The sequence below is a fragment of the Athene noctua genome, chromosome 3 (assembly GCF_965140245.1).
Source record: "Athene noctua chromosome 3, bAthNoc1.hap1.1, whole genome shotgun sequence".
NCBI classification, from domain to species: Eukaryota; Metazoa; Chordata; class Aves; order Strigiformes; family Strigidae; genus Athene; species Athene noctua.
The window spans coordinates 33,537,540-33,563,546 of record NC_134039.1 but is presented as its reverse complement, the minus strand read 5'-3'; the positions used below and the strand labels follow the sequence as shown (position 1 = coordinate 33,563,546).

Below are 26,007 nucleotides of genomic sequence, written 5' to 3'. Positions count from 1 at the left end.
TTCCAGCAATGTTTGCTTTTTGGAGTTGTTTGGCACTGTATGTTGCAGTTTTGCTTGGGGGTGTGCCCTGCATTCTGATCTAATGAAACAGTAGAACTATGTTCTGGATTTTAACTGCTGAATGTCAGCAGACTACTTCTGCTCACCTGTGTATTGTCTGGTTTTAAGCAGCCACGTGGTTAAAGGATGCAGAGCCCAGGAGGAATGATGGCAGCATCTCAGCCACATTTATTTTGGCTGTATAAGACATTACCTTGGGGCAGAGATACTGCTGTGGGACTGTTGCCTATCAGCCAGTATGTGTGGCTGTTTTGTGTGTGGGAGTACTGCTTTAGAGAGATGTTACTCCACCACTGAGCATTCAAGGCTATGAGAGAACTTTTCTTCATGGTTAATTTAAAACACTTTAATTAAACATTAGTCAGAAAATTGCAAAGTCCAGTTTCCCAATAAGTATCCTTTGACTTTATTTTTCTGTGATGTTCCAGGTTAAGGCAGTGCTTTCCTGTCTTTGTATAAGTTGCTTCTGGTACTCTTGGGGAAGCTGATATTATTTAGCTTTCTGTTCTCAATCCATGTGAGCAAAAAGGGAACTGAAAAGCAGCACCGTTTCTTTCACATGAGTGTCATTTATTGGCTGTTTCCCCCCATTAACCAACACCATCAATACCATTTTGGGGCATTACATTTTCGGAGGATGGTTTAGCAAAGGAATGCTTGCAGATGTTTTACTGGCTTATGTGCTGTATCTGCATCTTGTTCAGCTTCTGGCAGCAGGGGAAGACTAAGCTGCTTTCAAACACTGCTGTTGCTGCAGTGCAGACAGTTGTCTCATTCAGATATCTTTACTTCCTAAAACTCCGATTTTTCTGTCTGCCTTGTCAAATTTGGTTTTAAGCTTTTGGACACATGTTGACTCTAGCATTGTCATCAGTCAGTTGGCTGCAGTGGTTGCTTCAGTGTGCGCAAAGTCTGTGGCAGACAAGGATAACCCATCCACTGGGGCTCACCATCCAACACGAGTTTTTGTGCAGTTTTACTGAACTGCATATTATGCAGACTTAATTTATATTGCTGAGTGCAAGAATTCCTTGAAATATGTTGATTTGCTTGTCTGTGCTCTAATGGCATCAAAATGAGTCTCTTATACCACCCAAAGGTATGCCAAACAGATGTTGTCGTTCCTTTAATTCTTAGAGGAAAGTATATGGCTGGGCACATGGAGGGGGATATAAGGGACTCCACAACCAAGGAGGCCATTTTAAATGGTGCAGTTATGCAACACTATCCTTGTGCTCAGAAAGGTCCCTGGCGGAAGGGGTGTTGAGCTGACAATACTTCTGTTTCAGTGCAGCTTCTTGGTTTTTCTCCCAGCAGGCTGGGGTGGCTGAAGAGCTTGATCTGGAGCTGCTGCTTCCTTTTATTTCACACAGGATTTCTTCCTTCAGGGCCAAAGTGCTGAGAAGAAAACAGATATTAGCACAGCTGAGACAGAGCCATGTTCAGAGCTGCATGTTGAGCAAACAGAGACTTCAACCAAAATGCCTGCCAGCAGTGCAGAGGCTGTGGCAGTCCGGCAGGAGCAGCCTTTCATTGTCCTGAGCCAGGAGGAGTATGGGGAGCACCACTCATCCATCATGTACTGCAGGTAATGGACTGGCAGAAGAGGGCTTTCATAGAAGCCTCTGTAGAGGATCGGCTGTGTCTGACTTCTTTCTTCCAGCCTGTTCTGTCCAGCACTTTGTGCATGTTCTCTCGGTTGTAGGGCAGACAGGTTGGTGTGACTGAAAAGAGCCTGTAGCTTGTGTGGTGAGAATGGACATATCAATGGGAGATGCCAGCCAGGAAGAAACTCCCTGGGAAAGCAGGATGGTATTGCTTAATACTTTGCATGTGAAGCTTGCTGTGCTTCATTGTGCCAGTGGACTGAACAGGACGTGGTGCAAGGAAACTTTGATTCCTACAGAAGGAGTTGGTGTGTGGCCAGGAGAGGAAAGATTACTTGCATCTAAGAACTTGGAGAAAAACATCTAATCAGTTTCCTCTGCACATAGGGTTGACTGTTCTGGACGGAGGGTGGCCAGCTTGGATGTGGATGGGGTCATCAAAGTCTGGTCTTTTAACCCCATAATGCAAACTAAAGCTTCATCCATTTCTAAATCTCCATTGCTGTCTCTGGAATGGGCAACCAAGCGTGATCGGCTGGTGAGTAGCCTGTGTGCAGAGGCTCAGAAGTCACAGCAGATGGTTTGGGGCTGTGTTGCATGTGGATTTCTAGACAGCTGCATTGTGGGTAAGATCAGGGCAACAGTTTCCACTGCAATGGGACATGGGGAACTAAAGCCTGTAGGATCTAAGCAAAATTTGAGCAGGGAGCGTGCTCCATGATTTCCGTGACTTCCGTGGTGTGATGTCCATTATTTCTTCTGCTTTGTAGAGTTTTCTGCTTGCTGATAGAAAGATTTTTCTGTCTGAAATACATGCGTGCTCAGCAGGCGTCAGGCTCTGAAGTGACACAGATCTGGCTTGGTTCATTTTCTTTGATATGAAGTAACGGAAAAAATGGAAGTAATGGAAATAAGACACAGAGCACACTCTTAAATTTGATTTAAAATGTAGCAGCACGGATAAAGCAGATGTGAGCCCTTCTGCATGATTTAAGGTGGCTTTTACTTGGTTTTCTCTTAAGCTTAGACTGTTAATTCAGCGTTACTCTCTTTGCTCCCCTCAATGTTGAAGCTCCACAGATGGTTTTTCATTCTGTAACATTGAGCCATGCTCTAGAAGGTGGCTTTTACTTCACTTTGGTGCCCATCAGATCTTTTTCTCACTGAAAAGCAGTGCTTTGACTCTGACTTCTGTGCGATACATGAAGAAAGGCAGGATGTACCCTAATGGAGTCGTGTTTAATCCAAATGCATAAATGGGAAAAATTTTCTCTGGTGTTGGTGGTTGTTGGATGGCATCACTCTATTCCTCACTCACACTCCTTTCCTCTCCTTGTTGGTTTCAAGCTATTGCTTGGCAGTGGGGTCGGGACAGTTCGTCTTTATGACACAGAAGCGAAGAAGAATCTCTGTGAAATCAGCATTGATGAAGACATGCCCAGGTAACTCTGGAATACTGTTTTTTTAGATATAAATGTTGTGGTTTGACTGAGGAAAGGTAGGTGAAGTCTCAGCTGCTTTCCTGTAACGGCAGCATTATCTAGACCTTCACCTAGAGGGCAGTCCCTGTCTGAGCAGTGCAAAGCTCCTCAGTTAAACGGGGGACATGTAAAATCTGTCGAAGCACATGAATCCCACTCTCCTTTACGCTGTCCTGCAGGGTCTTAATGGGAGAGCTCGTAGTTGAATGGTGTGCCTGAGGCAGCTGCTGGAGAGGGGCAGTTCAGACTGTTTGCTCTGTTTCAGGATCCTCTCACTTGCCTGCAGCCCAAGTGGTGCCTCCTTTGTCTGTTCTGCAGCAGCCCAGAGCCTCATCTCCCACATGGACTTCTCAGCAGTCAGCTGTGGGGGCAAAAGCATGAACCAAGTTCCTGGGAAGCTGCTACTGTGGGACACTAAAACGATGAAGCAGCAGGTACTTGCTGGGTTTCGTTCTTTTCTCGGTCTGCTTGCTGAGAATGAGTGTCTTCTGTTTCAATGTGTAGGAGCCCTCTTTCTAAATTATGCTGATGTTCTTTTCAATACCCTTCTCTTTCCTCCTTCCTACTTTCCCCTCTATCACATGTGGGATAAAAATGAATAGTGTAAGTAGCTGCTGGGTTTGGGTGGGGTGTTTCTGTTTTGTTGGTGTGTTGGGTTTTTTGAAGGATTCCTCAAAATAGTCCATAGCCTTGTTTCTATCCTGCTTGCACAGTCTGTGACTGGAAATGTCCCAGGTGGATTGAATGATGCTTTGCTCAGGCTTTCTTCAGTTTGGCTATATCAAAGGGTTTTCTTTGCTGCTATTTTCTTTGTCCTCTCTGTTTTTAAGTGAAGTACTTCTTTCAGAGGCTTCATCCCAAGTCATCTTCTCCATTGTTTCAATTCAGATGGATCGGATTCTGGCAGGGAATCCTCATGCCATCCCTCGCATTTGCCCTTAAGAAATGCTGTCCCTGATGTGTAGGAGAAAGCAATATACTCAAGCTAATGTCTGCCAGAAGCTGGTTTTGCAGCCTTGAGACCATGGCCAAGAAAGCTGGGCTTGGCTGAGGTGAATTTTTGGCTTGGTGTCACAGTAAAATGCAGCTGCCAACCTTGAAGTCTGTAGTCATGGGAGGTGTAGGACTCCAAACGGGAGGATATCTTGCTACTAGATACCATCTGTTCCCCCTCTCTTGGAGAGCAGCTCCTCAGCACCCCCAGCTCCATTTCTTTGCATTAATGCAGGCTTTCCCTTCCAGCTGCAGTTCTCCCTTGAGCCTGAGCCCATTGCTGTTAACTGCACAGCCTTCAATCACAATGGCAACCTGCTGGTCACCGGGGCTGCAGATGGGATTGTTCGTCTCTTTGGTATGTTGAAATTGGGTGGTGACATGGCCCCTTGGTGTCCCCAGCTGGGTCTCCCTAGCGCCCTTCTTTTCTGCCAGCAGGGAGGCAGCTGTGGGATGTGCCTGAACACCAAGATGGAAGCTATTTTCTGTCCTCCACAATAGCTGTCAGGAGTGAATTGACATAAACTTTCTCTGGGGGGTGTTGGCTGGAGACCCTGGAAACAACAAATCCCATGCTGCTAGATTTGTTGTTTCCCTCCTGCTGAGAAGCAGAGTTAACTTTCCCTTGAGCCATGTGGTCTTGGCTGTGCCATATAGCAGTACCATTGCCAGAGGCTGAGTCTTGAGAAGAGGAATTAATGTGGGACCTTCCAGTTGAAGGCAGGGTTTTGACATTGGTCTTTCTTCCCTGAGCAACTCCTGTTTGTCAGGTTTTGTCCTCTTCAGCCTATCCTTGTGTTAAAGGCAGTTTGGGCCTCCCTCTTCTGTGAATTGAGGGATCTGTTTCTGACCTGGGTGCTGTGCAGGAGGCTGCAGTCCCACAGCTGTGGGAGGACAGAGTTGGCAGCAGGTGTGAGGGTAGACAGGATAGCAAGGGGAGGAGAAGGGTGGCAGTGGGGCTTAGATGCAGAATGCCTGCAGCTGACAAGTGCGCATGTGAACAGCCCTGCAAAGCTGGAGGAAGAGGTGACTAGCTATAGGCAATGATTTTTGTGGCCAGTGTAAAAGCCACATGCTGGAGAATAAGCACAGGGTTCTGGGATTGGATTGGATTTGCCCAGGCTGGTTTAAAGGGCTGAGACAGAGAGCTTATGAATGTAAAGGGCCTCTGTGTACATCAGTTCTGTGGAAGTACAAGGAGTGTTGAGTACTGGTTCTCCCCTCAGATATGCAGCAGCATGAGTGCGCCATGAGCTGGAAGGCACACGATGGGGAAGTCTACTCTGTTGAATTCAGCTATGATGAGAACACAGTCTACAGCATAGGCGAGGATGGCAAGGTAGGCTCTGGGTGACCTTCTACTGATCAGCTGGCAGTGAGATCCCTTCTGGAGTCTTCTCCATATGGTGGGGATAGCAGTAAAAATACCTTCAGAATCTGGAGGATCTGTGGACTTCCAACTAAGCTTAGATGTGCAGCACAACCCTGCTGCATGCAGTCTCTGCAGAGTGAGTGACTGGAAAGTGTATTAATATCTGGAGCTATCTTGGACCTTGTGTGCAAATCCTGCTGTTGGTGATATCCCCTTCCTAGGGAATCCATGTGAAGATGACCTTTCTGTGCCCCTGAGATCACCACATTTGAGATGTGGGATTCACCAGAGAGCAGATCCTTGACCACTTTGCATAAATTTTCTTGTCAGCAGCTCACTGTTGCTTTAAATATAGGCTTCAGTTTCTGCAGTTCCAGAGTCTTCAGGAGTAGAGGTGTGGCTCAGGAAGAGAGCTACCTGCATAAAAGTGTGGATCCTTGGCTGGTGAGAGTTAAGTGAATTTCCACCAGGATCCTGCATGCAGTGTGGAAGGACACATAGGCAGCAATGCTCATGGAAGGTAGAGCATATGTTTGCCTATATAGAAGGCACTCGTAAAGCCTTTGCAGCCTGTGTTTTTAAAAATACAGCCACTTAGATATAGGTGTCAAAATGCCATCTTCTGTTTGGGTGGAATAGCTGCTTAGCTTAAAAATGACAAATGGTCCCTCTGCTTTCATCCCAGTCAATTTAACTGTGGGCTTTTGTCATCTCCTTTTGTCATTCTAGTTTATTCAGTGGAATATTCACAAAAGTGGCTTGAAGGTGTCTGAGTATGATCTTCCTAGTGAAGCTACAGGTCCTTTTATTCTGTCTGGATACAGTGGCTACAAGCAAGTCCAATTCCCACGAGGAAGGCTTTTTGCTTTTGACTCTGAGGGCAACTATATGTTGACATGTTCTTCTACTGGGGGAGTAATTTTTAAGGTAAGTCTGAGAAGTGTTGGGGAGTACTTTTATGCATCCATTGAAGCTCTTAATGTTACAAGGCTGCAACAGCAGCCACTGCAGGTTCTCAGGCAGCACCTACCCATACCCATCTGTGCTCTGTGAAAGTTGCTGCTCTGTTTCATACAGTGTGCATTTTAGCAGTATGTGGTGTTTAGCAAGACTTTGAACCTTCTATAAGTGTTTGGTCCTCTGAATGTTCTTAAAGCTTAGCTGCAGCAGTTTTCCTTAGTGCCCAAGTGCCTAGGACAGAATTTTATTTTTTTTAAAATATATTAATGCATGCCAGTTCAATGCAAAATGTGTGATTGTTGATTGATGCTCATCGTCAATCTGCCTTGTGTGCTTGCTGATGCCATGTTAGTCCAAGCCTGATTCTCTCCTCTTACTGTGTACTGAAATTAAATGAATGGTAAGACTGAATGGTTCAAGCACCCAAATTTCTGTGCTGCAGGAACAAGCGGTTACTGATTGCATGCCCCTTGCCTGCCTCCTCTCAAGTCAATACCCATCAGTGGAAGCCACTGCAAGGCAGATTAGATGGAATTTTGCCTTTGCATCTGGGACATTCAGGGCACCTGCAATAACAGGAGCCTATAGGCTTCTGTGCTTCTCATCAGTGTTTGCTCTTAGCCTGCCTTGTTCAATTACTGCTGCTCAGCTGATGTCAGAAGCTGAGCTGCTTGAGAGCATGTGCTCCTCTTGTGAGACTGGAAATTTACTTCCTCAAGAATACATTTCAACATCTCCCTGATTTTCTGCTTAATTATGTATGCTGATAGGGATATGGAGTCTGGAGCAGAAGTTGACTTCTGTGGGTGTACTGCCCCCACTGATGAAATGTCTCCTTAAAAACTTATGCTTCTTTCTTTCAGTTAAATGGTGAGGAAAAGGTTCTAGAGAGCTGCCTTACCCTGGGAGGACACCGAGCTCCTGTTGTCACAGTGGATTGGAGCACGGCCATGGACTGTGGGACCTGCCTCACTGCTTCTATGGATGGGAAGATTAAATTAACAACCTTACTGGCTCAAAAGTCTTAACCTGGACAGTAGTGAAGCAAAAGATCAAACAAGACTTGACAAAAACAGTGTTCACTCCACAGGAACAAACTGCATGGGAGAGAAGGCAAACCACAGTCCCTCTTCTCACTGTAGCTTTTGCCTCTTGACAGATGTTAAAAAAATTTGCCAAACCACTGTGCAATAGAATGCTGGTATGGGACAGGATCAGTGGCAGCACTGAAAAATAAGTCTCTACTGACCCACTGTGGCAGCTGGACTCCTACTGTTAGGGAGTCTTGAGTAGCATGTGGCTACAGGGCTGCTAGGATCATGTCAGGGGTTCTGCAGAAGGTGAGGCTGGAGGAGGCATGCATGAGGCAGCACAGTGCATGGTGATAAGATGGCTCAAACTGGAAGGGCTGGTGTGAAACTAGAGTATACTTTCAGTATAGTATTTCTTATGGCTTTTGTTGTTAATTTTAGTTTGGATTTTTTGTTTGTTTTCTGTAAAAAGAAAATATTCCCTTGCACTTGATTCCTGTGCTCAGTTGTTTTTGCTGCAAAACATGGAGGGTGGCTGGGGCAGTGATATGCCAAGAAAGTCTCCTGCATGGAGATGCCTGTGTTTTTACCAGGTACTTCCAGCACTGACACCTGCATGCTGGTAGGAACGAGTGCAAGACACCCAGGAAGAAAAACAGCTGGTGTTTGTTCAGATGTATTGTGTTTCCTTGTGCTAGATATCTACTGCCAATTAGAGGAGAGATCATGAGCCAGACTTTTTGAAATGCTTGTGTTGGGGTTCAGAATCTACATAATGCCTAGCAGCTACCTGATGGCAGACAGGGAGGAGGGCCAGAACCAGTCTGGTCCTGTCACTGGAGCTGTCTCTCCCCGTCCATCCCCTGCCAACATCAGGGCAAGTGCGCTCAGGGATTGTGTAGTCTTTGAATGTACTGCTACATAATCATATTTCATCTGTTCACATATTGCCACAGAGCTTACTGCTGTGTATGTCCTTGGCCTTTATTGGGAGCTTACAGTACTGTTGTTACTTGGCAGAGCCCTCATTCTCAATTATGGGAAGAATGGGTCCAGTTTACTGTTTGAAGATACCTTTTCTGTTTTCCAAAGGCCATTTTGGTTTTAGAGCCTGGACATCTGTTAACATTCACCAATGTGAAGGGAGAGGTGGTAGAACATTATTTCATTTGGATTTTGCCAAGTTTGCTTTGGTGTGTTTGTGAAGAGTAGCTTGTCAAAGTTGTAATGCCTGGCTAGCTATCTCCTTGCATTTGAAGAGATGGGGACTGAGCCAGGAAGCTGGCAGGTTCCCCCGTTGCCCAGCCAGACCTGGAGCGTGATGGTTCTTCTCCACCTCCGGGTCTCAAACTGGGGGTTAGAAATGAAGATTTGCTTGGCTAACTCAACAGCCATTCTTCACTGGTAGTGTCATACCTCACAACATGACTTGGTGTCTGAGAAGGCTGTTGTCATCTTTGTGTCTGGACATGTTGACAACAGTCTACAGTTGTTTGGTCTGTTGCATGTAGCCCAAGGAAGGCTACAGATAAAGTTAAGATGAAGTCAACCTCAGGCAAAAAGCTTGTTAAAGTAGGCAGGAGGCTTTGCTGATCAAAACTGGGTCTGCAGCCTGAAATTTCCAGATCACTGGAGATGTTTGTGTCTTCAAAGTGCAGCATCATTGAGGCTGGAAGGGGCCTTGTGTGGTCCATCTCATCTGTCCCTGCCCCACTCAAAGCAGGGTCAGCCAGGGCAGCTTGTACAGGGCCATGTCCAGTTTGGAGCATCTCCAAGCATAGAGACTCCACAACATCTCTGTGGCACTAATAAGCCACCAGCAGGCTGACCTGGGGCCTCCAGCTCATGGGCCCAAGAGGCCCACTGAGGCGTAGGCAGAGGCCTCCAGGCCCTGCCTGAGCTCTGTCATGGTGTCCCTGGCTCCAGCTCTGGCTCAGCTGTGCCTGTGCTTGGCCACAGACCTTGCTGCTCCAGACCCCAGGCCGCAGGCTGCCTTCCCAGCCTGCCCCTGGCCTCCCCGTAGCCCTGCTTGGCCGTCACTGGGCTGCATCTGACCCTGCTTGTCACCGCCGGGCCTGAACCCCAGCCCGGCTTGGCCTGACATCCTGGATTACCCTCAGAGCTGCTGCTTCACCAGACACTTATTTGTCCCTCTGGGGTTAGGGTGGCCCTGCTCCCCTTGCTTGTGTGGGCCAAGGCTGGGCCCTGCCCTGCTGGCCATGGAACCCCTTTTGTCTTCTTGTCCCCTGACACTGGTCTCTCATCACCCTCACAACAAAAAAGGTTTTTCCTTAGGTGAGGTGGGACTTGCCCTGTTCTAGCTCATGCCCCCTTCTTCACACCTTGCCCCTCGGCAGGCTACAGGTCCATCAGAGTCCTGTGGGATCTGCAAAGCTTCCATGGCTACCAGAAGCTTGCCCACCACCTTATGCCCAGACCCCCAGGAGGATTACTCTAAAAAGGGAGTCTGGGAACTGATTATTAGCAGTGGCTCAGCCCTAGTTCCTGATCTGAGTACAGTCATGGTTCAGGCCTCCCCAGAGGAGAAGGACACAGAAGATGCCTGCTCCCTGTCAGAGATATCTACAAGACTGATCTTCATTCAGAGTAAGAGCAGAGACATGGGCTAACCACCTTCATAGGAAGAGAGCCCGATTAAACCTTCAACAATAGGAGTCTCCATCTAAGCCGGCTAGTCTGAATCACTCCAGTTGTGCAGTAAAACTAAGACATGTACTAGATGACACTGTTTATTAAATACCAAGCTGCAACAGAACATTTTGAATTAGATGCAAGGTCATGGCTGCACAAGGCTTCATTCGTCTCCCTGTGAGCAGTCTGTCTTTTCTGGCACTTCCTCTGCTCCAACATCTTCTCATTGCTAGCTGTGTTGAAAGTTCAGCTGTGAGTGGGGAAGATCAGGAAAGGAAAAGGCTGTGTTACTTTCACAGCAGGCACTGAAAGTGAGTCCTGGAAGTACAGCACTAATGTGCAGATCCATATATCAAAAACCAAACACTCAAACTTGTCAACAACAAAGTTACAGCCTATACCTGCAAAACTGCGTTATGTGGAGATACAGATAACTCCTTGTGGGTTTTGCCTGCCTTCTTGTCCAGCTCTTTCTCCCATCTCTTTTAGACTTCTCCATTTGGCTGTGACCCACCATGCAGGTCTCCCAACAACTTCTGAGGTTAAGCCCTTGTCTTGGTTCAGCTAGGATAGGGTTAAGCTTCCTCAGCATGTGGGGAGGGAGCTCTAGCCGGCTTATTCAATACCATGCTGACCTCAGGTCCTCGAGCCCAAGTGCGGGAAGAGAAGTGGCAGTTTGGGTTGCTGTCACTCCCCTTCATTGCTCTATCCTTGTGGTATATCTCTGTATATTTCTTGTCCTCTTCATTGTTATTACTGTTTATTGTTATTGGTATTGTTGTTGTTTGGTTTATTATTTGTTACACTGTTGTATTACATTTTTCCTTATCTGAACCCCGGGGTTTGCATCTCACTCTCTGCCCTGTCCGGTCTGAGGGTGGGGGAAGGACAACGGCAACGTGGTCTCAGGTCCCCGCAGGGCCTAAACCACCACAGCCCTGGATCTGCCCCAGTTCTTCCTGAGTCTTACATAAAGCAGACAACTTTTCTCACAGGGCTTGGTTTTGTCTTGCCTGCTGCATGCATTTTTTTCAACCGCATCTCCAGCCGTTGGGAAATGTCATCAACTTGTAGGCAGCAAAAAAGACAGAACTCCAAGAGCAAGCTCTAAAGTTACTTCTGTGGAAGTCCATCAGGACATGGACAAAAAGTATAGGAAAAGATTCATACAGGTTCCAGCAGAAAAAAATAATCACCACACATCCACCAAACAAGCCAGAGCTCTTAGTTTACCAACTTCATTGCCCACCTCAAAAGAGCTGTTCTTCACTTTTCCCTGTCTATGCTGCCACTTTGTCCAAGTTCTCTCCAGAAGCGTCTTCAAACTGCTCAGCAAATTAGTAAGGAAAGCATGAAGCAAAGCAATAATTGGCCTTTTCCACATACTCTCATATAAGCAGCACAGCCATGGCTTGCTTCATCTGTAACATGTTTAACAGGCCAGGAGTTACTGAGAGCAGCCAGCACTCCAGTGCTGGACATGATTTGGAGGGCCCACAGTTTACCTGAGCAGAGCAAGAAAAGACTTCCTCCCCTCCCAGGAGAACTGCAGGCAGCCTGCATTTGCAAGGCCTTTTGCAAGCTTTTTAAAACCATAGGCTCATGCACAGAAGCACCTTGCAAGATTGAATGCAGGGCTTGAATTTCCTCACAAATAATGTTATGTAGATGCTTTTACAGTAGAGTTCAGTTAAGCTTGACTTCTACTCGACATGATGCTTTAAAGCCCTAAAAAGCCATGCCTGGTACGTTCTCTCTCCGGTGTGGCATTTTTTCCCTTCATTTTGACCAGAGGTGCTTCTGTGTGGCGTTTCATCTTGGCCATCTTCTTCACTTCCTTGCTTTCACGCCCATGCTTTCAAAACAGAAAAGATACATCACATACAGAGCACAGGAACAGGATCCTTATGCAGAACATGCATACAGTTTTCCACAATGAAGATAACGTGGATCCCCCAAGCTCCAGTGTCCTCTCTCAGCTCTCAACCTCAGATCTCTCTCCTGTCCACAGGAATCATGCTGACAAAAGCAAGTGCCCACATACTGTCCCTCCAATCAGATTCAAAATACAGTAGTACTAGGGGCATGAGGAAACGTATAGATTTTTCCCCTGAGGATGACCCTGCCCAAAAACGTGGGGGGTTCCCCACAGCCTCCCTAAGCTTTTCATAAATCACCTGCCCACAAGAAATTCCAGGACTAAACCCAGTCATTCCCGAAGCTGCTTAAGTACCTGCTGATGTTGCTGTTCCTTTGCAGACGGTGTTGTCTGAAAGCCAGTTTCCAAGTCCTCTGGGCCATGAGAAGCCTACAGCAGCGTTACAAGAAGGAAAAAAAAAGTCATGCTAGGACTTTCCCAACTGAAGATCACACCTCACAGCCTTTCTTCTCTTGCCATCATCGGTACAACACAGTGTTTGCCTCTCCTGCAACGCCACCCAAGCACACAAAACACTGCCTGTGGAGGTGTTGTTCTGTTATTAGTTGTGGATTTTCATCCTGGGAGGTCTTCCCATTACATTATGGACCCAACCCTTCCGACCAAGGAATCCGTAGTCACTAGACTGGGAAGATGACCAGAGTACAGGCAACTGAAGAATTCCTGTCATAGTCTGATGATATGCCAGCCAGGCCTCCAGGATAAAGTGCTTGGCAGCACTAGAGCCAAGGAAAGTCTGCAACCGGAGGTACCAAATCCCTCTACTGCATGAGTGTCTGAAGTGCTGCCTAAGATCTCAACCTCATGCCTGGTCTAAAGCAGAAAATACTTAAGCCAGTGCATTGCTGCCAACTCCTTAAAGATGGTGTTATGTAGGACTTGCTGTAGCCTTGGGGGACAACTCTCAAAGCTGGAAAGCTGTAGAATGAGCAAGCAGGACTTTCAGAGCAGCCTACAGTCAGGAGAACAGAGGAATGGATCTCTCCCAGGCTCTCCAGGAAAACCTCCTCTTAAGAGTTCCTCCCACAAATATGGAACTAGACTCTGTAGCTCATGAAAAGGGAAGGCTCTGACTAGCTTACCGAGGCAAAGGCCTGGTGTTCTTTCTGAAGGGCTTCAATGGTTTTGTCTTGTTGCTGGACTGTGGCTTTCAGCTTGGCATTTCCAACTTGGAGTCTGGAAAAGAAGTACAGGCCTTACCACAGAAGTCCACAAAAGCACAAATCCCAAAAGAAGAGTATGAGAGAACATCATCTAAAACAAAAGCATCTTTGAAAATTGTGATTATCTTGCTGGGACGCAAGAAGAGTCCTTTTGTTTTCACACAATCACAGAAAGTGAAGCCTGGCTCCACTATGTTCCTTCCTTACTGTTTAATGCGTTCTTCCAGCTCTGTGATAGTCGCAGTTGCAGAAGACACATCCAGAATGCAGCCCTGCAGTTTCCTTGATGTTAGTTCCCTCTCCTTTATGGCATTCTTCAGGTACACAGCATAATAGTCAGTCCAGATACTGCATTCTTTCAATTCCTGCAGCTGTCAAAGCACAAGAAGAATCCTTGGTAGTCAGCTTAGGCTCGGTAAAAAGGAGTGGACTGCTTTGACTCTCATGTTGACTCTCAAAACCCACGTTACTTCTTCATCTTTTATACTGGCCCCTCTCCTACGCTTACACTGACACAGAGTTTCCTAAACGCTGCCACAACACTCCCCTCTCAGGGACTCCAGACACTCTTTGTAACCACTTGCTGGCTCCTCCAACACGGTTAGAAGCTCCTCCTGCTCCTAAAGTGACTTTGCAACTCTGTAACAAGGATGACATGAGGAGGGACTACAACACACCCAGAAACACTCCAGCATGCCTGTCAGCACACATTTGGCTTTACCAAACCCAAAAGCAGCAGCAAATACAGGTGCTCTGTAGAACCTGAGGAGCAGTGTTTGGAAAGGAATACACACACCCTTCTCTAAATAAGGACAAAGTGACTTCATGGTTAGTGATCTTTCTAATCATGGGCATCAGGCTTATAAAACAAAGCAAGTTCCTTCCATGTCACTCGATCTACTCCTGTTGCAAAGTTGTCTAGTATACTAAGACCACCTTAGCACCGCCCTCTACTGTTACTTCAAGTGGTGCAAACAGGCAGGCACCAAAGGCAGCAGGGCTGTTCCCTCCCAGCTCCCTCATTACAGCTAGCTGCACGCTGAACCACCCTGGGTTACAGAAAACCCCTAAGAAAGGGTCAGTTCCCCGCTCTGCTTTGCTACAGAAAAGGCCTGGGCCCCTGCCAAGAGACAGGCTTTCTCCATACCTTAGTTTCAGACCTGTCAAATTCCTTCTGCAACTGCAGTTTCTGTTTCTGCAGATCCCTGGTGTAACGCTTCTTAGCTTTGAGTGAAGCTTCTGCTAGGAAGTTCTTCTTGGCGGTGTCGGCAAGCTCCTGCTGCAGCTGACTGATCCATTTCTAAAGAAATGATGTTCCATGAGCATGGAGAAATCAGCAAGCAGATGGCAAGACGAGGGATGCTTATACTTATGGGATTATATCATTAGATTGGTTGTCAGGGTGGCCAGCAGGTTGAACAAGGTGGTTCTCCCCTCCTGCTATGCTCCCTGCAGAGCCCCCAGCTGCAGTACCACATCCAGCTCTAGGTTCCCCAGCACAATGAAGACATGGACCTGTTGGAGTGGGTCCAGAGGAGGGCCACAAAAATGATCAGAGGGCTGGAACACCTCTCCCATGAGGAAAGGCTGAAAGAGTTGGGGTTGTTCAGCCTGGGGAAAAGCAGGTTCTGGGGAGAGTATATTGAGGAGTTTATTGGAGCCTGACAAGGGGCAACAGTTTTAAACTAAAAGGGGGCAGAGTTAGATTGGACAAAAAGGAAGACATTTTTAGCAATGAGGGTGGTGGGACACTGGACAGAATTGCCCAGAGAAGTTGGAGGCTGCCCCATCCCTGGAAGTGTGCAAAGTCAGGTTGGATGGGGCTTTGAGCAACCTCTTTCTCCAGCACTTTTGCTTCAGAATGGGAATGACATGAGGTCCAAAATACAGTTCAGGTCCAGATTCAATCACCTCCTCTCAGCAGCACTCCAAAACAAACTCAGTAGAAATACAGTTCTCATTATACTGATTCAGTTTATGCATATCTGCATCAGTCTCTCATAGAGTCACCTGTCCGTTGTGGCAAAAATCTGCTTGAGTTGAAGCATCCTTCTTTGGCAGGCTGTCCAATGCTTTCCCTGGACCTTCAGAATCTGTCTGTGTAATTTAAAAGACTTGTGTGAGAACTGGCACAGAGTACTCCTAAACCTGTTTTCACATACAAAGCTCCTGCTTCAGCCAACACGCATAACATGGTAACAGGTGACTGCAAGAATGAAAAGGGCAAACAGAGCCAGCGTGTTAGGCATCTCTGTTGAACTGGGCTTTCAAAAGGGGATGAAGTACAGCTGCCCACGATAGAGAGGACCGAGGCAGAAGAAGCTAAGTGTGTAGACTGTTAGGCCCTATGGGCAACCAGTTGACATGGACTGGATCCGAAGAAGAGAGCTGTGTGGTGAAAAACCAGCAATCCTCACAGTGCCAGCCTTGTAGGATTTCAGGGGATTGTAACAGGTGGGAAGCTTTACCCCTTCAATCCTGTACTAGAAATCCAGCTCAGAGGCCAGCTGCTAGGAGAGCCAGGTCATTAGCTCGCCCTCACTTTGTCCCAGACCTCACTGAACACGTTGCCTGCAGCAGCAGCATGTCAAGATCCCAGTTACGAGTGGGTGGCCGAAGCAGTAGCAGAGTGAAACGAGCCCAAAAGCAAGCGAGCCGAGCGAGGCCCCGCTGCCTCTTTCAGGAAAGGTACCTCAGGGTCCCACGGGGAATCAACATCTTCCTCTTGCTCTGCTCCTGCTACTGCTGCTGGCAAGACACCTAGAAAGGAGGCAAAAAGCGCAATGCTGCTGTGAGTGCTTATTTCACTCCGCTCTTCCACATCTGCTTCACTCCAGAGAAGCTTACAAAGGTAGCCATTTACCGCACCAGGAAATTACCATTGCCGCGCTCCTCTGCAACGGACTGAGTGGACAATCTGCATCCACCTCCAGCTGGAAGCAGCACACCACCTAACTCTTTCCCCGGGCCTTCAGAATCTGTCTGTGTAATTTAAAAGACTTGTGTGAGAACTGGCACAGAGTACTCCTCTACCTGTTTTCACACAGAAAGCTCCTGCTTCAGCCAACACGCATAACATGGGAACAGGTGACTGCAAGAATGAAAAGGGCAAACAGAGCCAGCGTGTTAGGCATCTCTGTTGAACTGGGCTTTCAAAAGGGGATGAAGTACAGCTGCCCACGATAGAGAGGACCGAGGCAGAAGCAGCTAAGTGTGTAGTCTGTAGGCCCTATGGGCAACCAGTTGACGTGGACTGGATCCGAAGAAGAGAGCTGTGTGGTGAAAAACCAGCAATCCTCACAGTGCCAGCCTTGTAGGATTTCAGGGGATTGTAACAGGTGGGAAGCTTTACCCCTTCAATCCTGTACTAGAAATCCAGCTCAGAGGCCAGCTGCTAGGAGAGCCAGGTCATTAGCTCGCCCTCACTTTGTCCCAGACCTCACTGAACACGTTGCCTGCAGCAGCAGCATGTCAAGATCCCAGTTACGAGTGGGTGGCCGAAGCAGTAGCAGAGTGAAACGAGCCCAAAAGCAAGCGAGCCGAGCGAGGCCCCGCTGCCTCCTCCAGGAAAGGTACCTCAGAGTCCCACGGGGAATCAACATCTTCCTCTTGCTCTGCTCCTGCTGCTGCTGCTGCTGGCAAGACACCTAGAAAGGAGGCAAAAAGCGCAATGCTGCTGTGAGTGCTTATTTCACTCCGCTCTTCCACATCTGCTTCACTCCAGAGAAGCTTACAAAGGTAGCCATTTACCGCACCAGGAAATTACCATTGCCGCGCTCCTCTGCAACGGACTGAGTGGACAATCTGCATCCACCTCCAGCTGGAAGCAGCACACCACCTAACTCTTTCCGCGGACCTTCAGAATCTGTCTGTGTAATTTAAAAGACTTGTGTGAGAAACTGCACAGACTACTCCTCTACCTGTTTTCACACAGAAAGCTCCTGCTTCAGCCAACACGCATAACATGGTAACAGGTGACTGCAAGAATGAAAAGGGCAAACAGAACCAGCGTGTTAGGCATCTCTGTTGAACTGGGCTTTCAAAAGGGGATGAAGTACAGCTGCCCACGATAGAGAGGACCGAGGCAGAAGAAGCTAAGTGTGTAGACTGTAGGCCCTATGGGCAACCAGTTGACGTGGACTGGATCCGAAGAAGAGAGCTGTGTGGTGAAAAACCAGCAATCCTCACAGTGCCAGCCTTGTAGGATTTCAGGGGATTGTAACAGGTGGGAAGCTTTACCCCTTCAATCCTGTACTAGAAATCCAGCTCAGAGGCCAGCTGCTAGGAGAGCCAGGTCATTAGCTCGCCCTCACTTTGTCCCAGACCTCACTGAACACGTTGCCTGCAGCAGCAGCATGTCAAGATCCCAGTTACGAGTGGGTGGCCGAAGCAGTAGCAGAGTGAAACGAGCCCAAAAGCAAGCGAGCCGAGCGAGGCCCCGCTGCCTCCTCCAGGAAAGGTACCTCAGAGTCCCACGGGGAATCAACATCTTCCTCTTGCTCTGCTCCTGCTGCTGCTGCTGCTGGCAAGACACCTAGAAAGGAGGCAAAAAGCGCAATGCTGCTGTGAGTGCTTATTTCACTCCGCTCTTCCACATCTGCTTCACTCCAGAGAAGCTTACAAAGGTAGCCATTTACCGCACCAGGAAATTACCATTGCCGCGCTCCTCTGCAACGGACTGAGTGGACAATCTGCATCCACCTCCAGCTGGAAGCAGCACACCACCTAACTCTTTCCGCGGACCTTCAGAATCTGTCTGTGTAATTTAAAAGACTTGTGTGAGAAACTGCACAGACTACTCCTCTACCTGTTTTCACACAGAAAGCTCCTGCTTCAGCCAACACGCATAACATGGTAACAGGTGACTGCAAGAATGAAAAGGGCAAACAGAACCAGCGTGTTAGGCATCTCTGTTGAACTGGGCTTTCAAAAGGGGATGAAGTACAGCTGCCCACGATAGAGAGGACCGAGGCAGAAGAAGCTAAGTGTGTAGACTGTAGGCCCTATGGGCAACCAGTTGACGTGGACTGGATCCGAAGAAGAGAGCTGTGTGGTGAAAAACCAGCAATCCTCACAGTGCCAGCCTTGTAGGATTTCAGGGGATTGTAACAGGTGGGAAGCTTTACCCCTTCAATCCTGTACTAGAAATCCAGCTCAGAGGCCAGCTGCTAGGAGAGCCAGGTCATTAGCTCGCCCTCACTTTGTCCCAGACCTCACTGAACACGTTGCCTGCAGCAGCAGCATGTCAAGATCCCAGTTACGAGTGGGTGGCCGAAGCAGTAGCAGAGTGAAACGAGCCCAAAAGCAAGCGAGCCGAGCGAGGCCCCGCTGCCTCCTTCAGGAAAGGTACCTCAGAGTCCCACGGGGAATCAACATCTTCCTCTTGCTCTGCTCCTGCTGCTGCTGCTGCTGGCAAGACACCTAGAAAGGAGGCAAAAAGCGCAATGCTGCTGTGAGTGCTTATTTCACTCCGCTCTTCCACATCTGCTTCACTCCAGAGAAGCTTACAAAGGTAGCCATTTACCGCACCAGGAAATTACCATTGCCGCGCTCCTCTGCAACGGACTGAGTGGACAATCTGCATCCACCTCCAGCTGGAAGCAGCACACCACCTAACTCTTTCCGCAGACCTTCAGAATCTGTCTGTGTAATTTAAAAGACTTGTGTGAGAACTGGCACAGAGTACTCCTCTACCTGTTTTCACACAGAAAGCTCCTGCTTCAGCCAACACGCATAACATGGGAACAGGTGACTGCAAGAATGAAAAGGGCAAACAGAGCCAGCGTGTTAGGCATCTCTGTTGAACTGGGCTTTCAAAAGGGGATGAAGTACAGCTGCCCACGATAGAGAGGACCGAGGCAGAAGAAGCTAAGTGTGTAGTCTGTAGGCCCTATGGGCAACCAGTTGACGTGGACTGGATCCGAAGAAGAGAGCTGTGTGGTGAAAAACCAGCAATCCTCACAGTGCCAGCCTTGTAGGATTTCAGGGGATTGTAACAGGTGGGAAGCTTTACCCCTTCAATCCTGTACTAGAAATCCAGCTCAGAGGCCAGCTGCTAGGAGAGCCAGGTCATTAGCTCGCCCTCACTTTGTCCCAGACCTCACTGAACATGTTGCCTGCAGCAGCAGCATGTCAAGATCCCAGTTACGAGTGGGTGGCCGAAGCAGTAGCAGAGTGAAACGAGCCCAAAAGCAAGCGAGCCGAGCGAGGCCCCGCTGCCTCCTTCAGGAAAGGTACCTCAGAGTCCCACGGGGAATCAAGATCTTCCTCTTGCTCTGCTCCTGCTGCTGCTGCTGCTGGCAAGACACCTAGAAAGGAGGCAAAAAGCGCAATGCTGCTGTGAGTGCTTATTTCACTCCGCTCTTCCACATCTGCTTCACTCCAGAGAAGCTTACAAAGGTAGCCATTTACCGCACCAGGAAATTACCATTGCCGCGCTCCTCTGCAACGGACTGAGTGGACAATCTGCATCCACCTCCAGCTGGAAGCAGCACACCACCTAACTCTTTCCCCGGGCCTTCAGAATCCGTCTGTGTAATTTAAAAGACTTGTGTGAGAACTGGCACAGAGTACTCCTCTACCTGTTTTCACACAGAAAGCTCCTGCTTCAGCCAACACGCATAACATGGGAACAGGTGACTGCAAGAATGAAAAGGGCAAACAGAGCCAGCGTGTTAGGCATCTCTGTTGAACTGGGCTTTCAAAAGGGGATGAAGTACAGCTGCCCACGATAGAGAGGACCGAGGCAGAAGAAGCTAAGTGTGTAGTCTGTAGGCCCTATGGGCAACCAGTTGACGTGGACTGGATCCGAAGAAGAGAGCTGTGTGGTGAAAAACCAGCAATCCTCACAGTGCCAGCCTTGTAGGATTTCAGGGGATTGTAACAGGTGGGAAGCTTTACCCCTTCAATCCTGTACTAGAAATCCAGCTCAGAGGCCAGCTGCTAGGAGAGCCAGGTCATTAGCTCGCCCTCACTTTGTCCCAGACCTCACTGAACATGTTGCCTGCAGCAGCAGCATGTCAAGATCCCAGTTACGAGTGGGTGGCCGAAGCAGTAGCAGAGTGAAACGAGCCCAAAAGCAAGCGAGCCGAGCGAGGCCCCGCTGCCTCCTTCAGGAAAGGTACCTCAGAGTCCCACGGGGAATCAACATCTTCCTCTTGCTCTGCTCCTGCTGCTGCTGCTGCTGGCAAGACACCTAGAAAGGAGGCAAAAAGCGCAATGCTGCTGTGAGTGCTTATTTCACTCCGCTCTTCCACATCTGCTTCACTCCAGAGAAGCTTACAAAGGTAGCCATTTACCGCACCAGGAAATTACCATTGCCGCGCTCCTCTGCAACGGACTGAGTGGACAATCTGCATCCACCTCCAGCTGGAAGCAGCACACCACCTAACGCTTTCCGCGGGCCTTCAGAATCCGTCTGTGTAATTTAAAAGACTTGTGTGAGAACTGGCACAGAGTACTCCTCTACCTGTTTTCACACAGAAAGCTCCTGCTTCAGCCAACACGCATAACATGGGAACAGGTGACTGCAAGAATGAAAAGGGCAAACAGAGCCAGCGTGTTAGGCATCTCTGTTGAACTGGGCTTTCAAAAGGGGATGAAGTACAGCTGCCCACGATAGAGAGGACCGAGGCAGAAGCAGCTAAGTGTGTAGACTGTAGGCCCTGTGGGCAACCAGTTGACGTGGACTGGATCCGAAGAAGAGAGCTGTGTGGTGAAAAACCAGCAATCCTCACAGTGCCAGCCTTGTAGGATTTCAGGGGATTGTAACAGGTGGGAAGCTTTACCCCTTCAATCCTGTACTAGAAATCCAGCTCAGAGGCCAGCTGCTAGGAGAGCCAGGTCATTAGCTCGCCCTCACTTTGTCCCAGACCTCACTGAACACGTTGCCTGCAGCAGCAGCATGTCAAGATCCCAGTTACGAGTGGGTGGCCGAAGCAGTAGCAGAGTGAAACGAGCCCAAAAGCAAGCGAGCCGAGCGAGGCCCCGCTGCCTCCTTCAGGAAAGGTACCTCAGAGTCCCACGGGGAATCAACATCTTCCTCTTGCTCTGCTCCTGCTGCTGCTGCTGCTGGCAAGACACCTAGAAAGGAGGCAAAAAGCGCAATGCTGCTGTGAGTGCTTATTTCACTCCGCTCTTCCACATCTGCTTCACTCCAGAGAAGCTTACAAAGGTAGCCATTTACCGCACCAGGAAATTACCATTGCCGCGCTCCTCTGCAACGGACTGAGTGGACAATCTGCATCCACCTCCAGCTGGAAGCAGCACACCACCTAACTCTTTCCCCGGGCCTTCAGAATCCGTCTGTGTAATTTAAAAGACTTGTGTGAGAAACTGCACAGACTACTCCTCTACCTGTTTTCACACAGAAAGCTCCTGCTTCAGCCAACACGCATAACATGGGAACAGGTGACTGCAAGAATGAAAAGGGCAAACAGAGCCAGCGTGTTAGGCATCTCTGTTGAACTGGGCTTTCAAAAGGGGATGAAGTACAGCTGCCCACGATAGAGAGGACCGAGGCAGAAGAAGCTAAGTGTGTAGTCTGTAGGCCCTATGGGCAACCAGTTGACGTGGACTGGATCCGAAGAAGAGAGCTGTGTGGTGAAAAACCAGCAATCCTCACAGTGCCAGCCTTGTAGGATTTCAGGGGATTGTAACAGGTGGGAAGCTTTACCCCTTCAATCCTGTACTAGAAATCCAGCTCAGAGGCCAGCTGCTAGGAGAGCCAGGTCATTAGCTCGCCCTCACTTTGTCCCAGACCTCACTGAACATGTTGCCTGCAGCAGCAGCATGTCAAGATCCCAGTTACGAGTGGGTGGCCGAAGCAGTAGCAGAGTGAAACGAGCCCAAAAGCAAGCGAGCCGAGCGAGGCCCCGCTGCCTCCTTCAGGAAAGGTACCTCAGAGTCCCACGGGAAATCAACATCTTCCTCTTGCTCTGCTCCTGCTGCTGCTGCTGGCAAGACACCTAGAAAGGAGGCAAAAAGCGCAATGCTGCTGTGAGTGCTTATTTCACTCTGCCTCTCCCCATCCCTCAAGCCTTGCATCCCATTGACATGCTATCATTTTCCAACAGGCCACGGTCATTTGTCCTCATCACCTCCTCCACACTGAATGATCCTACCTGCTCCAGTCAATGAAGCTGTGCCCAACAGAACGTCAGCAGTTCTCCCAGAGCAAGAGCTGTCAAGTGCTGCTGGGCCTTCTCTGCCTCCTGCAGAACATTCTGCCATCCTTTCACAGCGTATATATTCCTCCAGTTGGTTAGCAATACTGTATACAAAAAGGAAGGAAGGAAATGAATTGGTTATAAATACCCCCACACTTGCGCACACTCTCTACTAGAAGAGCAACAGCCACTATGAGCCATCCCATTCATCTGATAAAAGGTAACACAACTTTCTGCACTACTAGAGTAGTAGAGACTGAAGGCACTGCAGGCACATTTATGCTACAGGTGCCTATTCTTATCTATGGAGTAACTCACGCCTGCTGGCTACAGTCTCATCTGATAAACCTGCTCTCCATTTTGAGGGCCAGCAGGATTAATAAGCACCCTGGCAGGCTGGGTACATCTAATTACAAGGCTTCTACCTTCGTGGGATGGGTAACATCTCCTCAGACCCAGTCCTGACTTGGAAGGGCTTCAGAAATTCCCATAGTTAGCCTGAGGACTTGAGCATTTAGAGCTCCTAAGTGGGATAGCAAGAGGCCAACAAAGATTGCAGTTATTTTCCAAGCATTGCACAGGTGTTATTTTCTAACTACCCTGGCAGAGGGTCAGCTGGGTCTCCATAGAGATACCACTCTCAGGCTTGCTTCATAAGCAGAACCAAAAACAAAACAAAAAAACCCAGAAAGCGAGAAAAGAAAATATTAAAAATGTGCTCCAGACCAAGGCTGCTATGCAAAATGGTGCATTAGCACAACACTGATACTGTGCCAGAAGCCTGGAGGGAAAGAATGAAAATCTTGCTTTGCTAGAGCAATTCTGTATTCCTAAAGGGGTTTTTACTCCACAGTTTACCTAGGCACCCTTCTCTCCTGCTTCCCATTGAGACAGGCTGACAGAAGGGGAGAAGAAATGAAGTTGAGACCCAGTGAAAAGAGGTCATGGACAGTTGTTTATGGCTAGACAAGGCCTGCTCATAGGCATAAAGCAGTTCATTCACCCATCACTAGGGAAGAGGGCTATTTCCTTCAGCCTAGCTGTGAAGCATGCATAGGCACCTTAGCGAATGAACGGCCAGGGGTGCAAAGCTACCCACAAGAGGAAAACTGCTGAAGGGTTTAGCTTGGGGGATATCAGTTAGATCCCCTCTGAAACAAAAGGCAGGTAGTTGCTGCTCAGTTGAGTTGAGCAGATCTTGGCAGCACATAGGTGAATTCCCAGAGAGAACTGTGGGGGGAAGTTTTTCAAATCGCCTCTTGCGACAGAAAGAGATGCATCAGAAGATGTTGCTGAGCCTTCAGCAAAGGTCTCAACACCTCATTAAACCTCAGTGATGTTACCAAAATGGACATACATCAGCAGGGACATTCTGAGAATGCAGCTGCTCTAACGAGGACGTGCAACACTTACTTGGCATGTTGAAACACCCTGGCATAATACACAGCTGTGTGGCCAAATGGGTCTTCATGAGAAAGATCAGCACCATGCCGAAGAAGAAGTTGTACTACATTCATATCCCCAGCCGCAGCAGCTGCCATGAGAGGGGTCCTAAAGCACCGAGAAGATGACAGGAAATGCATCAGCTTCTGCAGACACTGCATTGCCATTCCTTCAGTCCGTCTTTGCTCCCCAAACAGTTTATTTCCCCTCTCCTACAGGCAGAGTGAAGGCACAGCCAAACACATGGTAGTGTTGGAGAATTCAGGTTGGTGGGACCTCAGTGGGTCACCAGGCCAACCACCTGACTTGGGGCATGCATGTGCATGTGTGGCAGCACAGCCAACCCTTTCTTGCAGTCCTCAGTGCAGAAATTATCCCCTGAGGTAAGAGAGCAGCTGAGTGCAGATCTGCTTTCACAAGTCACACAGAAGGAACTCTTCCTGGGCAGCTCCTGGTTCTTTTTCAAAGCTCATTCCTATGCCTCCAATCAATCCAACCTGAACAACGCTAAGGAGTCCCACGCGCACTTTTGACAAACCCTTCACCTTCTATGCTTATCTCGAACATGTACGTCAGCTCCTTTTTGAAGAAGGAACTCAACCATCTCTTCACAGTGCTTGGTGATTGCAAGAGTAAGCGGAGTGTATCCCAACTGAAAGGGGAAATGATCTCCCTTAGAATAACACAGTAAATTCAAGCAACTTTGGGGAAGAGGAGCCTTACCCAGAGTCCAAGCTTACCTCATTTTGAGCATTGATACAGGCCTTGTGCTCGAGTAACAGCTCCACTAGAGGTTTGCTAGGAATGGCAACAGCTAGGTGAAGGGCACTGTTGCCGCCAGCACCTTTGAAGTCAGAGATGGCACCGTGCTCCAGTAAAACAGCCAGACAGTCTTTGTGCTGGTCCTCTACTGCCTAGAAACGAGACACAAAGGAGGAGTAACTTCCAATAGCTACAGTTCTCTCTGCCAGAACACCCGCATCTTCCCAACGCTGCTAAGTATGAGCGTCTTCAAAGATTAGGCAGCATATGCCCCTTCCCTGCTGACTACAACACACCTGTTTCTACACAGGCCTACACGTGAAGAACTGTGCAAGGTATATATCACTCAGTGCATCATTGATAAGCCCAATGTACAGCAGCATAAACTATTCCATGTACCTCCATCAGTGGCGTTTTCTGAAAATTGTCACAAGGGTTTAGGTGGCGCTCCCTTCCTGCTAGAACTTGAACGACGTCTGCATGGTTGTTCGCACAAGCAAGGTGCAGAGGCATCCTAGAAATTAAACATATTCAGTTAACACAGACAGACAGCTGAAGACATTGTTTCAGGCTGCGGTGCCCACCGCAACTGGTGAAAGTCCCAGCTGGCAAAAAATAAGCTGACGGCAAGCTTTCTGCTTCTGGAGCCGGTGGCAGCAGTTGCATACCTAAAGCCTGGGGCTGACTAGGGAAAATCCCCAACACATCTGTTGAGTCAGGAGGCATTTCCTCAGCTGCATCAATGAACCTGCACAGAATCCTGTGCCTCCAGCACGACTGCCCAGCCATTGGCACAGCAAAGGAGACCTCATCTCGGCAGCCTGGAGCCTCTGGAGGCTACGTAAGTCTACGGAGCCTGCAGAGTCTGTGTAAGGCCCAGGGTTTTCCCCCGATCAGACCCGCATGTGTCCCAGAGACATTCTACAAGCAACAGAGAGACTGGGCTGTGTCCTGTGAACCCATGCCCTGCTCAAGCAAGCTTCTCCGTCTGGCAACAGCAGAGGAGCCGTCTCTGCTTGGACGACGGCTGCTGAGCTCCACAGAAGAGTCACTACAGGGACCAGGCGGGCAGGGCAGGGGAGGGCCGGGCAGGTCAGAGCGTAGCATCCGCCGCCCCCCGTCCCAGCTCGGGCCGGCCTCCGGTAGTGCCAGCGCTGTGGAGCCGGCAAGGCGCCGCGGGCGCTTGCCTCCCTGCTGGGCTTTGCCCGCTCCTCCCGCCAAGGGTGGGTGGAAGCTTCACGCCGGGCCCTGCCCGCCCCTTACTGCGGCTTCGCGTCTCGCTCGTCTCGCTCATCTCGCTCGTTGATGCGGAGCCTCCTCCGCCACCAGCGCCGCCGCAGTGGGGACAGGTTGCCGCTGGCGGCCGCGCTGTACAGC

At 48.9% G+C, this 26,007-nt stretch overlaps 2 protein-coding genes across 3 annotated transcripts in view; one reads left to right on the top strand and one right to left on the bottom strand.

The window, feature by feature from the left end:
- The window catches only part of WDR91 (WD repeat domain 91), a 20,988-nt gene extending 9,998 nt beyond the window's left edge, over positions 1 to 10,990 (top strand). Inside the window, exons 8-15 of one of the 2 annotated variants that reach the window (XM_074902647.1) lie at positions 1,449 to 1,648; positions 2,055 to 2,205; positions 3,015 to 3,109; positions 3,414 to 3,582; positions 4,391 to 4,499; positions 5,368 to 5,480; positions 6,243 to 6,440; positions 7,337 to 10,990. In XM_074902647.1, coding sequence (XP_074758748.1) covers positions 1,449 to 1,648; positions 2,055 to 2,205; positions 3,015 to 3,109; positions 3,414 to 3,582; positions 4,391 to 4,499; positions 5,368 to 5,480; positions 6,243 to 6,440; positions 7,337 to 7,501 — 1,200 coding nt within the window. In that variant the 3' untranslated portion in view covers positions 7,502 to 10,990. Of the gene's footprint in view, positions 1 to 1,433; positions 1,649 to 2,054; positions 2,206 to 3,014; positions 3,110 to 3,413; positions 3,583 to 4,390; positions 4,500 to 5,367; positions 5,481 to 6,242; positions 6,441 to 7,336 lie in introns of both variants that reach the window. The other variant, XM_074902646.1, reaches the window with a different exon arrangement.
- LOC141958395 (uncharacterized) lies at positions 10,300 to 26,007 on the bottom strand. The gene is given in 26 exon segments (XM_074901177.1): positions 10,300 to 10,406; positions 11,406 to 12,011; positions 12,390 to 12,464; positions 13,178 to 13,271; positions 13,466 to 13,629; positions 14,406 to 14,558; positions 15,269 to 15,355; positions 15,951 to 16,018; positions 16,138 to 16,240; positions 16,835 to 16,905; positions 17,025 to 17,127; positions 17,722 to 17,905; positions 18,520 to 18,679; positions 18,799 to 18,901; positions 19,496 to 19,566; positions 19,840 to 19,897; positions 20,383 to 20,524; positions 21,181 to 21,340; positions 21,460 to 21,562; positions 22,157 to 22,296; positions 22,342 to 22,529; positions 23,839 to 23,976; positions 24,414 to 24,520; positions 24,609 to 24,782; positions 25,030 to 25,492; positions 25,646 to 26,007. Coding segments are annotated over 25 exon segments (3,336 nt in total). The 5' UTR covers positions 25,738 to 26,007; the 3' UTR covers positions 10,300 to 10,406; positions 11,406 to 11,876.